The 13358-nt window shown below is 50.0% G+C and overlaps 2 protein-coding genes across 3 annotated transcripts; both read right to left on the reverse strand.

Moving 5' to 3' along the window:
• Positions 1 to 183: 183 nt before the first annotated feature.
• On the reverse strand, positions 184 to 7879 carry C11H12orf10 (chromosome 11 C12orf10 homolog). Its single transcript, XM_030822571.1, has 7 exons — positions 7473 to 7879; positions 7163 to 7275; positions 4225 to 4384; positions 1371 to 1523; positions 1111 to 1233; positions 507 to 688; positions 184 to 396 (listed from the first exon to the last, which is right to left on the reverse strand). The coding sequence occupies exons 1-7, from the start codon at positions 7686 to 7688 to the stop codon at positions 213 to 215; spliced, it is 1131 nt and encodes a 376-aa protein (XP_030678431.1). The 5' UTR covers positions 7689 to 7879; the 3' UTR covers positions 184 to 212.
• Positions 7880 to 7973: 94 nt separating this feature from the next.
• On the reverse strand, positions 7974 to 11949 carry PFDN5 (prefoldin subunit 5). Of its 2 annotated transcripts, XM_012510375.2 has the most exons (6): positions 11766 to 11947; positions 11465 to 11567; positions 11131 to 11162; positions 9488 to 9562; positions 9262 to 9367; positions 7974 to 8155 (listed from the first exon to the last, which is right to left on the reverse strand). In XM_012510375.2, the coding sequence occupies exons 1-6, from the start codon at positions 11835 to 11837 to the stop codon at positions 8079 to 8081; spliced, it is 465 nt and encodes a 154-aa protein (XP_012365829.1). In that variant the 5' UTR covers positions 11838 to 11947; the 3' UTR covers positions 7974 to 8078. The 2 variants fall into 2 exon arrangements, with proteins under 2 accessions (XP_012365829.1, XP_003252115.1); XM_003252067.3 differs by lacking the exons at positions 11131 to 11162; positions 11465 to 11567 and having other exon boundaries at positions 11766 to 11949.
• Positions 11950 to 13358: the final 1409 nt, after the last annotated feature.

A 13358-nucleotide genomic window follows, 5' to 3' on the forward strand; every position in this document is an offset into this window, starting at 1 on the left:
CCACTTGTGAATTTGGTCACGTTATTTAACCCTAGAAACTATGGTTTCAAATGATTTGTGAAGCAAGGCTGACAAGTTACTGTGAAGAAAATATATCTAGCACAGGGTCTTACACATAAATAGTTGTTTCACTTTTCACAAGTTTCCGGAATGGCGTAGGGCAAGAATGAGTCAAGGACTGGGTCAGTATGAGATGGAAGGTTTTATTAAGACTAGGAGATCTGTGGGAGGTTTGAGCGCTGGGCCAAGGTGGCACGGGCCATGCTCAAGGCACCCTCTCGGGTGCGGTGACCGCCAATGAAGCCGCTTGCATGGACAAAGATGCAGCCAGGGATCCCACTGACCTGGTCCAGGGCCTCGTCCCGAAGACCCCGCCATGGCTCTGGCAGGGGCAGCCTATAAGTGGGCAGAAAGAGGGAGTAGAGCAGGGGTCAGAGTTGGCAGCCTTCTCTTAACAAGGCTGAGACAGGCCTGAAGGTCTGCAGGGTGGTTCCCTAGGGCCTCACCGGCTTTGGAATGAGTGGGGCTCCTTGGGCACACACTGTACTCGCCACTGTCCAGCCTGGTCAGTGTAGATAACAAAGAAGATGGCCACTGGAGGGGACAGCCCAGATTCCAGGTGGTAGAGATGCTCCTTCCAGGGACATCCACCTTTCGCCAGTTCCACAATCTCCCCACTTGGGTCCACCTGAAAGAGGGAGAGCATAGCTAGAAGGTTTAAGGTAGGCTGAGCATGGTGATCGTGTTTGTAGTCACAACATTTTGGGAGGCTCGGGTGGGAGGATCCATTGAGCCCAGGAATTTGAGACTAGCCTAGGCAACAAAGTAAGACCCTGTGTCTCTACAAAAAATACAAAAATTAGTTGAGTGAGGTGGTGTGTGCCTGTAGTCCCAGCTACTCAGGCGGCTGAGGTGGGAGGACAGCTTGAGCCCAGGAGGTTGAGGTTGTCTGCCACTGCACTCCAGCCTGGGCAACAGAGAGAGAGAAAGAGATCCCGTCTCCAAAAAAAAAAAAAAAAAAAAAAAAGGTTTAGGGTGGAAGAAGCAGGAGCTCCTGTTGATCGGCAGTCAGTAATCCCCAAGCCACAATGCCTCCTCCAAGGCCTATACCTGGAATCGCTGGGCAAGGGCCTCTTCCACCAAGGCCCGGGCTGGCAGCCAGCTGTGTTGGTAGAAATCTAATCTCTGCAGAAACTCCTCTTGAACCAGATCCATTGCACGCTTGAACCCTGCCTGGGAATGATGAGAATTGGAACCATGGTGCTGGCCCAAACTTGGAATTTGCTAGGGCTTAGGAGGAGCAAATGCTCCCATTTTCCCCCCACCCAAGGTTCTTACAGGTCTCAGGGTCTCCTCCCAGGCCACGTTACCTCAGTGTCTTGGTCGGGGTGGTTCCAGGTAGGATTCAGTCGAGCAACTCGTGCACTCAGGGTAGTGGTCAGCGCATATCGAGGCTCCCCCTCTGCCCACTGGGAGATCCCATTGTCTACGGCATCCACCTCCTCCACAAAGTTCTCATACATCTAAGGCAGCAGCAGGGGAAACATTCTTGAGGCTACCTGCTACTTACGTGAAATGTTACATGAGTCAAAGTATGTTCATACACTCTTTCAGCCCTGTGAGGATCTCTCAACATTAACTGGATGAGAAAAGGGAGAATTGGCAAGTTCAGCAGCTTGCTGAAGCTCAGACAGCTCGTTGTGCTGTGACTGGAATTCAGATCACCTGATTGCTAATCCATACTCATTCTGCTGCACAAAGCCCAAACCAAAGCCAACACGTGTAGGGAGGGGACTGCTAACTTTTGAACAAGGAAGGTCTCCAGGTGCTAGAGGCTCTCTGTGGGAGTGGGTCCCTGTGGCTGAAGGCTGGTAAATCTCCAGGTGGGGTGAGTAGGTATTCAGTGACATGGTTAATGAGGTGCAGGAGGGGCTCTGGTTGAGAACACAAGTCAAGTGGGAGAAAATGAGTGTGAGACTGGACACCAAAAGCTGGTTGCTGGGTTAGGGTTCCAGGGAAGCCCATAATGTGCCACATGACATCAGCAGTTGTCTCCTGGGTCTGAATAAATGGTAGGATAATGTCTCAAGAGTCTCGGGGTAGAAACTTTATGCAAAATTACCCTACAAAATAGGCCTCCATAACAGTACACCTGTGGTATGTAGAAAAGTGCTACTCTTGGAGCACTGAGAAAGTAACTCCTATGCCCAGCACTTCTTGGTTTGGACCCCAACCTGATGCTCAGTTAAAACATGGGTTTAGGCTGAGGTGGGAGGATCACTTGAGCCCAGGAGTTTGAGTCCAGCCTGGGCAACATAGCAAGACCCTCTCTACAAAAAATTAAGATATATAATTAGCCAGGCATGGTGGCATGCACCTGTAGTCGCAGCTACTTAGGGGGCTGAGGTGGGAAGACTGCTTGAGCCCAGGAGTTCAAAGCAGCAGTGAGCCATGATGGCACCACTGGACTCCAACCTGGGCAACAGTCTCTCAAAAAAACAAACACGGGTTAAATTTAGTCAGTTGTTGTTGGGATTAGTGGCTAACGCCTGTAATCCCAGCACTTTGGGAGGCCAAGGTGGGTGCATTACTTGGGGTCAGGAGTTTGAGACCAGCCTGGCTAACACGGTGAAACCCCGTGTCTACTAAAAATACAAAAATTAGCCAGGCATGGTGGCAGGCACCTATAATCTCACCTACTCGGGAGGCTGAGGCAGGAGAATCGCTTGAACCCAGGAGGCGGAGGTAGCAGTGAGCTGAGATCGTGCCACTGCACTCCAGCCTAGATGACAGAGCAAGACTCTGTCTCAAAAAAACAAACAAACAAAAACAACAAAAAAACTTTAGTCAGTTGTTTAGAAACCCTTCAGCAGTGGAAGGGAAAACTGACCCAGGCAGTCTAAAATCTTGATATTCCAAAAACTCTATACAGAGGGCAGAAGATGGGCAAGCTACAACTGAGAACTAATGGGCTGGGCGCAGTGGCTCACACCTGTAATCCCAGCACTTTGGGAGGCTGAGGCGGGCAGATCACAAGGTCAGGAGATCAAGACCATCCTGGCTAACATGGTGAAATCCCATCTCTACTAAAAATACAAAAAATTAGCCGGGCGTGGTGGCGGGTGCCTGTAGTCCCAGCTACTCGGGAGGCTGAGGCAGGAGAATGGCGTGAACTTGGGAGGTGGAGCATGCAGTGAGCCGAGATCGTGCCACTGCTCTCCAGCCTGGGTGACAGAGCAAGACTCCGTCTCAAAAAAAAAACAAAAAACAAAAAAAAACTGAGAACTGAATTCAACAGTCTACCTTCAAGAAATACAGCTGACTGAACCTGAGCTTTGACTTGTAAACAAGTAAGTGTCGGCCGGGCACGGTGGCTCACGCTTGTAATCCCAGCACTTTGGGAGGCCGAGGCGGGCGGATCACGAGGTCAGGAGATCGAGACCACGGTGAAACCCCGTCCCTACTAAAAATACAAAAAAATTAGCCGGGCGTGGTGGCGGGCGCCTGTAGTCCCAGCTACTCGGAGAGGCTGAGGCAGGAGAATGGCGTGAACCTGGGAGGCGGAGCTTGCAGTGAGCCGAGATTGCGCCACTGCACTCCAGCCTGGGCGACAGAGCGAGACTCCGTCTCAAAAAAAAAAAAAAAAAAACAAGTAAGTGTCCTCAGTACTGTGCGACCTGACTTGCATGCCAGGGCCACTAGCCATATTCGTTCCCCAAAAGCAGGAAGCTGCTTGCAGGGGACACCGGTGGAATCCAAAGACAGTTTCATAATAAAACTCTTCTCAGCTGAGCTTCCCAATTTATGTGCCACTAGTGAACTACAGTGGTGCCTAACACACGCTCCCCTCAACCTTCAGGGCAGCCAGAACCTCTAAGCCATCTGCTTCCACATAAGCAGCCTCCCCTCTGTTTACCCAAAGGTGCTGAACAATTGCTGTTTGTGTGTGTCAAGAAAAAGATGGGGCCATGCTGCTTTATGGTTTTCAAAACCCTTCCCCATATATTACAGCATCCACTTCTCACAACCACCCCAGGATGTGGGCAGGGGAGGTATCACCATTCCTTTGTGAGATGCGCCTGACTGAGGGAGAGGATGAGTGTTGGGCCTGCTATAGGCCAGGAACCCTGACCCGAGGCCCAGTGCTGACTGCTGTGTGAGCACTGCTCCCAGGCAGCCTGCTGGAAATGCATGTGGGGGGCATCTCTGTCCTCAGGTCCCCACCTTGTCATAGAGGGTGCCCACCATGCTGTCCTCTTCACTAGTGCCCAGCAACTGGGCCAGCAGCTTGTGCCCGAAGTGCAGATAGATGAGTCCCGCACTGCTCAGCTTGGTCTGCCACGGCTTCCCAGGGGACAGGGAGCTCATGGTCTCTGTGAAAGACCTGAGGAGCACAGGGAGGTGGGGCTGAGGTGAGGCACCTTGGCTAGAGTCTCCATGCATTCATTCAATGGTTAACTCAATGCTTCCTATCTGCCACATTTTATGTTTTATTAGACATTAAGGACAAAAAACTAAGACACCGTCCTCGCTTTCAGATTCATCTGCCGGAGGCCGACAAACACAACCCCCTGAGTACTCTCACTAGACGAGACAAGGGAAAGGAAGGAAGGGATGAGGAAAGGGTTCAGAGGAGAGCCTTCAGGTCAGTTCTGAAAGATGAATTAGTGGGTGTACACCAGACAGACAAGGGGTGAAAGAGAAAAAGCATTCCAAGCAGAGGGAACAACATGAATGATAGCTGAGAGACAAGTGTCTTGATGGAACTTCAGGAAAGGCAGCTCAGGTGTGAGAAGTGAATGGCAAAAGAAAAAGCTGGAAGGGCAGGCAGGGCCAGACCATCGGACTTTATCTGTGGGTAATCGAAGTCATTGGGGGATTTTTAAGCAGGCAGGTGCATGTTACAGCATTGGAGAACAGCATGGAGAACAGATGCAAGGAGATTACCTGCAATGGTTCAGGTGAATAAAGAAGGCAAGAATTTGAACAGCAGTGGGGCAGAAAATAGAGAAGGCCGGGTGCAGTGGCTCACGCTTGTAATCCCAGCACTTTGGGAGGCCGAGGCGGGTGGATCACGAGGTCATGAGATCGAGACCACGGTGAAACCCCGTCTCTACTAAAAATACAAAAAATTAGCCGGGCGTGGTGGCGGGCGCCTGTAGTCCCAGCTACTCGGAGAGGCTGAGGCAGGAGAATGGCGTGAACCCGGGAGGCGGAGCTTGCAGTGAGCCGAGATTGCGCCACTGCACTCCAGCCTGGGCGACAGAGCGAGACTCCGTCTCAAAAAAAAAAAAAAAGAAAATAGAGAAAAGATATAACAGATGTTAGGGAAGCAGAAACTACAGCCATGATTTCTAAATACCAATCCATCTCAGAATTACCTAGGGAGCTCCATTTGTTAACTGACTTTTATTATTAAATATTGAGTAAATACAGGCTGGGCTCAGTGGCTCACACCTGTAATCCCAACACTTTGGGAGGCCAAGGCAGGTGATCACTTGAGGTCAGTAGTTTGAGACCAGCCTGGCCAACATGGTGAAACTCTGTTTCTACTAAGAACGCAAGAATTAGCCGGACATGGTGGCGCATGCCTGTAGTCCCAGCTACTTGGGAGGCTGAGGCAGGAGAATCACTTGAACCCAGGAGACGGAGGTTGCAATGAGCCGAGATTGCATCACTGCATTCCAGCCTGGGTGACAGACGAGACTCCGTCTTAAAAACAATTTGATAAAAGGAAGTGGTCAATAATGCCAAGTGCTAAAGAGATCAGTTGAGACCCTTTACCAGCTCCCTGGTTTGGTGCTGAGGTTGAGCAGTTCCAGAGGAGATACTGGGAGAGTGGGCTTGAGGGAAATGAACTGGAAAGAAAGAGGTGAAGCCATGGTCAGCTGTTTTTTGAAGGGTAGCTGAGAAGTGAGCGTGAGAGCTTAGGCTGTAAATATTGGGAGGGTTTCCTCCTGACATCATTTATAGTATGTATGCTAAAAAAAGAAAAAAGGAGAGAGACTTGAAACATCATAATCCCTCTCTCCAAGACAATTACTTTTCGTGGTGTGGTATAATTGAGAGAGGGTTTTGTTTTTATACCTTTGTTTCTTTTCAAGATGGAGGATACTTGAGAAGGGTTTTAGGCTGTAGGGAAGGAGAGGCAGAGACACTAGTGGAACTGTGACAGGAAATCCCAGAGGATAGGCTGACAGTGGCTCACGCCTGTAATCCCAGCACTTTGGGAGGCCAAGGGGGGCAGATCACAAGGCCAGGAGTTCGAGACCAGTCTGGCCAACATGGTGAAACCCGTCTCTTCTAACAATACAAAAATTAGCCGGGTGTGGTGCTGGGCGCCTGTAGTCCCAGCTACTCGGGAGGCTGAGACAGGAGAATCGCTTGAACCTGGGAGACAGAGGTTGCAGTGAGCCGAGATCGTGCCACTGCACTCCAGCTTGGGCGACAGAGGGAGATTCCGTCTCAAAAAAAAAAAAAAAGAAAAAAAAGAAAAAAGAATCCCAGAGAAGAAAGTAATAGACTGGAAACATGACAGAGGATTAACCTCCAATAGAAAGGAAGAAAGTTCCCTTAACTGGTAGGAGGGAGCTGAGGATGTTTGAGGTGGGAGACTGAGGAAATGCTCAACTTTTGAGAAGTTCTCTTTTGAGAAGAGGCAGGGACGCTCAGTTTGATGCGGTAGAGGCTTGAGGGGGAAGAAAAGGATTGGAATGGGCTACCCTTGAGCAAAAAGGATTTCCCTTTGGAAGGGTGTAAATGAAGTAGAAAACTTCACACATCTGAACTGTCACCAACTGCCACAATCATGTGGGCCCAGCAGTTACGTGCAGCAGCAAGGGCACCAGAATGGATTGATTAATCACAGATGGGTTTATTTAGTTGGGGTGATGAAGTTGCTGGTGGGAAAAAAGCCTTGGCTAAGGAAGGAGACGAGACAAGGGGCCTGAGGGACTCCCTGGGAACCAAGGGAGGTCCCAGGCCAGGGAGATGGGTGAAGAACAGGCAGGGCCGGAAGGATGGTGTAGTCCTAGTGGGAGTTTGATTTATATGATGAGGCAGTTCTTTTCGCTGGCGCGGACCACGGCAGTGGATGGCTGAATTGGAGCACAGAGGAAAGCTGAGGTCAAGGAAGTTAAATAAATGGTATCTGAGAACCTACCTCTGGTGATGGTCATATCGGTGTCTCCGAGGGTCGTACTCGCCTCCCACGTCCACCACGATGTCACAGGAAGCGAGTTTTTCGGGATCCCGGGTCCGCACAATCTCTGCATCCTGCGAGGTACACAGGGGTGAAGGGGCTGCCGGGTGTCGCCGGGTAGGGGATTAATGCTGGACTTCAGGGAGGTAGCGAGGGTAGGGAAGGGTGCTTGGGCTGCCGGGCGCTATCGGAGGGACCCTGTTGGCGAAATGCCATCCACCCCGGAGGCATGCATGCACGCAGTCTCAGGGTCACTTTTCGCTGACCGTACCCGGTACTCCGGCAGGAGGCGAAGCAGTGCGCATGCCAGTGCCTCGTCGCAGTGGAAGGTGCCATTGTGCGTCCCGATTCGGGGCGGTACCATGAGTTTGCTGCGGGGTCGTTTTGGGGGCGGGACGGACTCTGGGCCGAGCATGCGGTGCCGGGTATAGAGGAGTGGCGGCGGCAGCAGCAGTGTAAAGAGGCCGCGCAAGAAGCAGTGTCTCATAAGACGCTCCCTGCAGGGAGGCAGGAGCGCCGACCCGGAAGAGGAAGCGCCGCGCAGCCCCACTTCCGCTTGCCAATCGTTCCCTTGGCAACCAGCTCCGCAGAGTGAGCAGCAGTACACTCCCAGCCTAGGATTTCTTCCAGCTGGTCAAAGGGCCCTGCGGTGGAGCCTCCAAGAGGAGCATCGCATCACCCCAGCGCATCAGGCTCTGGGACGGGGCCCACACTCTCGACCACCCCCCCATCTCATCACCAGTCCCTTGCTTAATCCAAGAGGAGACCAACATTCTGCCCAGCTGGCACATTTATTGGCATTAAAACACAAGACCCTTCCCAGCACCAGGAAGCCACGTTCAAAGGGTGTCCCTCTGCCCCATTTCTGCAAAAACTATCAGGCCTTAGCAGTAGCCTGAGCTGCCCCCAGGGCTGTGAGCTGCTGAATCTTCTGACTCATCATTTCCATGACGGCTGTGGAAAAAAATAAGAGTCAAAGGTTAGGAGCAAAAAGGAGAACCTAGAGTTAAGGAGAAGTGACAGGCAAGTTTAAGGACAGGCAGACAACTAACTGCAGTTTGTTAATAACTTTTTTTTTTTTTTTTGAGACAGAATCTTGCTCGTCACCCAAGCTGGAGTGCAGTGGCACCAATCCTGGATCACTGCAACCTCCGTCTCCCGGGTTCAAGCGATTCTCCTGCCTCATCCTCCCGAATAGCTGGGATTACAGGCATGCACCACCATGCCCAGGCTAACTTTGTGTTTTTAGTAGAGACGGGGTTTCACCATGGTGGCCAGGCTGGTCTTGAACTCCTAACCTCAAGTGATCCACCTGCCTTGGCCTCCCAAAGTGCTGGGATTACAGGAGTCAGCCACCGCACCTGGCATTGTTAATAAAACTTCAACTCAGTGATCCACTGTGGGGTCACTAACACAAATTCAGGGTCTACAATGCATCAGTCAATATGCTAACACAGCTGGGTGTGGTGAGAATGAGACTCTGCCTCGGAAAAAAAAACAAAACTGCTAACCAAAGATATAAAAACGAACACAGTATGGTATTAAATGAGTCTGACATAATCAGAAAACTACGATGTGGAAAGATTTTTACCTTTGGAACGCTGGTTCTGAATCCTGATTGTAACAGAGGGGAACTTTTTAAAAAAAAAACAGACCTTGGTACAACTTCCCCTCCTTTGACTTCCAAGTTGATTTAGTCAATCTGGAATGGGCCCAAGCTTTCTTTTTAAACTTCCCGAGTGATTCTCATGTGCAGTCGGGGTTATAATTGCTGGTATTTAGTTCGTTTGGATCATGATCCCTTCCTGTGTGTTCATCTCATTCCCCCATTCCATCCTCATTAAATAGGAGCTCCACCAAAGCACAAACATGATTTCCTTTAAATTTCTCAAACGCTCAACCTACAGATAGTGATTATGCAATACACAGATTCTAAAGATGCCAAAGAGAAACTAAGACATAGTTTTACTCCAGCAAAGGGGACACCCCCATGGTTCACACTGCAATCCATGTTCTTTATCATGGAGATCAGGTCAAGAGGTGCCCCATGAAAAACTTACCCTGTTTCATGGCATGCTTCTCCTGAAGAGCTGGTTGGATTTTCTCCATCTGCTTGGTTAGAAAGTCTATCTTCCTTTTGAAGAAGTCCTTGGCATCCTCAGCTGTCTACAAGATCAGAGGTGAATGAGGGGCTAAAAGGAGACTCCCTCTGGCCATGCTGCACTCTAGAGCTTCCCCTAAATTTCCCTTCCCTGTTCAGAGGGGCATCCACATGCTCTCACTCACCTTCTCTACATAGTACCCAGTTCCCACATCGATGAGCACGTGTTCCACATCATGCAGCTTCCCAGGGACATACATCTGAGAAGCAAGAATTAAGGGAAAAACTAGCCCAGCATGAGACATGATTCCGCCAGCCAGCCTGCTTGGCCTCCAAAGATCCTCCTTTTCCAAAAAGCTACAAGGCATAAGGACTGAATAATCTGGAGGCCTTAGAACAATACCTATAACTCCAAATGGAAAGAAGACAGAGAAGTTGGTTCTTTAAGGAGAAAATGATGTATGCTGGAACACCCTCTTGTCCTACCTCATCCCATCTCTCACTCTCTAAGCAGTTCTTGCAATTCTTCCCATTAGCCCCTCCAGAAAGACTAGACAATGTTTTCCTACTGTTGTAGAGTACTACAAGTAAAAAGCCAGCCTCACTTCCCTTAACACCCTCAATCATGAAGTAGCTAATTCCTGACAAAGTCAACGTTTTGTTTGTTTTTTGAGACAGAGTCTCACTCTGTCACCCAGGTTGGAGTGCAATGGCCCGCTATCGGCTCACTGCAACCTCTGCCTCCTGGGTTAAAGTGATTCTCCTGTCTCAGTCGCCGGAGTAGCTGGGATTACAAGCATGAGCCACCACGCCCGGCTAATTTTTGTATATTTAGTAGAGACGGGGTTTCACCATGTTGGTCAGACCAATCTCGAACTCCTGACCTCAGGTGATCTGCCAGCCTTGGCCTCCCAAAGTGCTGGGATTACAGGCGTGAACCACCGTGCCTGGCTAATTTTTTTTTTTTTTTTTTAACCATTCCCTACTACAATAGTATTCCTGTGTTCCTTTTAGCCTGTCAGTTCTCAGACTACAGATTAAAGGTGCCCTACTGCCATAACTTGCTCATTCAAGTAAAACGTTGAACAGGTGAACACAATCCAGGTTTCTTAGTGACGGTTTAGAAATGAGCCATAATTAAGCTGAAGTTGAAGATTAATTAACAGAGCCAAGCTCCCTGTTTCTATATCCTATTTTTGTCTATTGCCTGTATCTTCTAAGATTTAGCAAAGTGTAAACCACCAGCTTTATCTCCATATTAATGTTCTCAAACAGCAAAGGGAAATATTACATCTCAACTATACATACTCCTTGGTGTTCACAAGACATTAGCTGGATGTTGGTGTGAAGTTAGATAGAAGAGCTACAAAGTGTGTAGTAAGAGTATTCTTGGCTGGGGGCAGTGGCTCACGCCTGTAATGTAATCCTAGCACTTTGGGAGGCCGAGGCAGGCGGATCACGAGGTCGGGAGTTCGAGACTAGCCTGGCCAATATGGTGAAACCCCATCTCTACTAATAATACAAAAATTAGCCGGTCGTGGTGGCGCGTACCTGCAGTCCCAGCTACTCGGGAGACTGAGGCAGAAGAATCTCTTGAACTCAGGAGGCGGAGGTTGCAGTAAGCCGAGATCGCACCACTGCACTCCAGCCTGGGCGACAGAGCGAAATTCCGTCTCAAAAAAGAAAAAAAAAAAAAAAGGGGTATCCTCAAAATCACTGTGGCGAGAGGGTAATCTGAAGTAATCAAAACAATCCCCCTCCCCGCTTTTTGGGGGAGTGAGGGAGAACGGGAGAAGGCAGCAGGTAGCCGTTCCTGTGGAAAGGATACAGAACTCGTCAGTGGGACGAGTAATTCTTTCCCTGTGAAAGCAATGAAGACAAACACCTGGGGAAGGTTAGCGGCTCCAACGTAAGACGTTAAAGAGAGTTCCAACAGGGCACAGCACCCACAGACAGTGTGAAAAGAACGGAAACAGGGGCAATAGGAACAGAGGAATGTCCTGTACATTTCAATTCTAGGTAGGCAACATGCAAAGGATTCACGAAGCGGTATACGATATGTAATGGATTTTCTCGTTTCAGGTAAGAAAAACTGGGTTAGGAGGTGGGACGAGAGAAGCAGGCTCGCCACTTTAGGTTGCCCTCACCCGCCTACCCCATACCCTCGTTGCTCTTGTTCAGCACGTTCAGACAGTCCTTGGCTTCCACATACTTGGTCTGTACCACTTTGAGCTGGGCAATGGACGTGGACAAGAACTCCACTTCCTACAGAGGACGGGGATAGCGGGTCAAGAGAGGGCTAAAGGGAGAAGGGAGCGCGGCAGGGGAGGGGGCGGGTCCTCGGACCGGATAGAGGTTTCGCCTGGGAAAGGTAGGCTCCCAACTTGGAACCGGGCGCAAGAAGTACGCGTGGGCAGGGGGGATGTACAGCGGGAAAGAGGTGCCTCTAAGGCCCGTCCCCACCTGGTCCAGCTGGTTCTTGAGCATTTCTAGCTGCGGCAGATTCAGCTCCGTGATGTTAATAGACTGCGCCATGTTGGGAAGAAAGACTTAACGAAGAGGAAGTCCCTCGGCGAGCAACGCTCTAGCCATGCTCTGCGCGTCTCGATGGCGTCAGGAGGCCTCGCTGCGCCAGACAGCTCTATGATCCTCCGTCCCGGAAGGGAAGGAGGGGCTTGAGCCTCTAAGAGGCTGTTCTGTGAGTTATTTTTATAAAATATTCTAAGCCTAGTACAGTAAAGTAGCAGCAAACAGGACTCCTGCCCACAAGGAACTGCAAAATCTTAAAGTTCTCACGACACAACCACGATATTACAAAGTAGTGTATGTTACTCCACGTGGGTGGTATAAGCTACTGGAAAGCAGGCTGGATTGCCATGGTGACGGCTCGGGGGCCTAGCCCTGCCTCTATCCACCCCGCTTGCTATTGCTGCCTGCTGGTATCCCGCCAGGCCCGATTTCAAATGTTCCGCCCTGCACGGCATGGCAATGGCAGGGAAATTCTAAACTCTTTTTCCCAGATGGCCTCTGAGGCCGAAAGGCAGGAAAAATTAAAAAATAAAAAGAAATCCCTTGTCAGACCGTTCTGAATTGTCCTTGAAAAAAACAGGCATTAGATTGAAAGCTCGTCGAAGGCAGGAACCAACCATGTTTTCATCACTGAACCAATTCTTCCCCTCTCGCTATAACCATCTTCCCCCAGCCGGAAGTAGGCTGACACGTAGTAGGATCTGAAAAAGGGTTTATAACCCGTTGCCAGTGAGGTGGTGGGAGAACAGCAAGGAAGCGCCATTGTCAACCAAGTAGAGCACAAATTAATCAATAAAATGTTTTGGCCGGGCATGGTGGCTCACGCCTGCAATCCCAGCACTTTGGGAGGCCGAGAAGGGCAGATTGCTTGAGCCCAGGAGTTTGAGACCAGTCTGGGCAACACAGTGACACCCCATCTCTACAAAAAATACAAAAATTAGCCGGGCTGGTGGCACACACCTGTAGTCTCAGCTACACGGGAGGCTGAGGTGGGAGGATCGCTTGAGCTGGAGAGTTGGAGGCTGCAGTAGGCTGTGATTGTGCACTCTAGCAACAGAGCTAGACTCTGTCTCTTAAAAAAAAAAGGTTTTACCATGTGCTATATGTGAGGGATACGTGAGAGTGTAAGATACTTGCTTCCCTTGAGCTTAACAATTGCAGAGAAAAACCACACTGGAACTCCACAGATCCACAGACTCTACTGCTAAAGTTATACATTGGTAAGTGTAACAGATGTACATGGGCAGACAGCAGTAGCCTTTAACATCTACTTAGGACGCAGGCAGGGCAACTGAGGCATTAAAACTAGTGCCATGGCTGGGCACGGTGGCTCACGCCTGTAATCCCAGCACTTTGGGAGGCTGAGGAGGGTGGATCACGAAGTCAGGAGTTCGAGACCAGCCTGGCCAATATGGTGAAACCCTGGCTCTACTAAAAATGCAAAAATTAGTGGGACGTGGTGGCATGTGCCTGTAGGCCCAGCTACTCAGGAGGCTGAGGCAGGAGAATCGCTTGAACCCGGCAGGC

This window comes from Nomascus leucogenys, chromosome 11, assembly GCF_006542625.1.
Source record: "Nomascus leucogenys isolate Asia chromosome 11, Asia_NLE_v1, whole genome shotgun sequence".
NCBI classification, from domain to species: domain Eukaryota; kingdom Metazoa; phylum Chordata; class Mammalia; order Primates; family Hylobatidae; genus Nomascus; species Nomascus leucogenys.

Excerpts from the sequence above, each read along its gene's own strand:
- PFDN5 (XM_012510375.2), bottom strand. The coding sequence starts at position 11,837 with ATGGCGCAGTCTATTAACATCACGGAGCTGAATCTGCCGCAGCTAGAA. Across the intron at positions 11,163-11,464 it reads GCTGAACAAGAGCAACGAGG|GGAAAGAATTACTCGTCCCA; the intron begins GTATGGGGTAGG and ends TTGCTTTCACAG. Across the intron at positions 8,156-9,261 it reads GAAGCATGCCATGAAACAGG|CCGTCATGGAAATGATGAGT; the intron begins GTAAGTTTTTCA and ends TTTTTTCCACAG.
- C11H12orf10 (XM_030822571.1), bottom strand. The coding sequence starts at position 7,688 with ATGAGACACTGCTTCTTGCGCGGCCTCTTTACACTGCTGCTGCCGCCG. Across the intron at positions 7,276-7,472 it reads GCCTCCTGCCGGAGTACCGG|GATGCAGAGATTGTGCGGAC; the intron begins GTACGGTCAGCG and ends TGTACCTCGCAG. Across the intron at positions 397-506 it reads CCCCACTCATTCCAAAGCCG|GCTGCCCCTGCCAGAGCCAT; the intron begins GTGAGGCCCTAG and ends GCCCACTTATAG.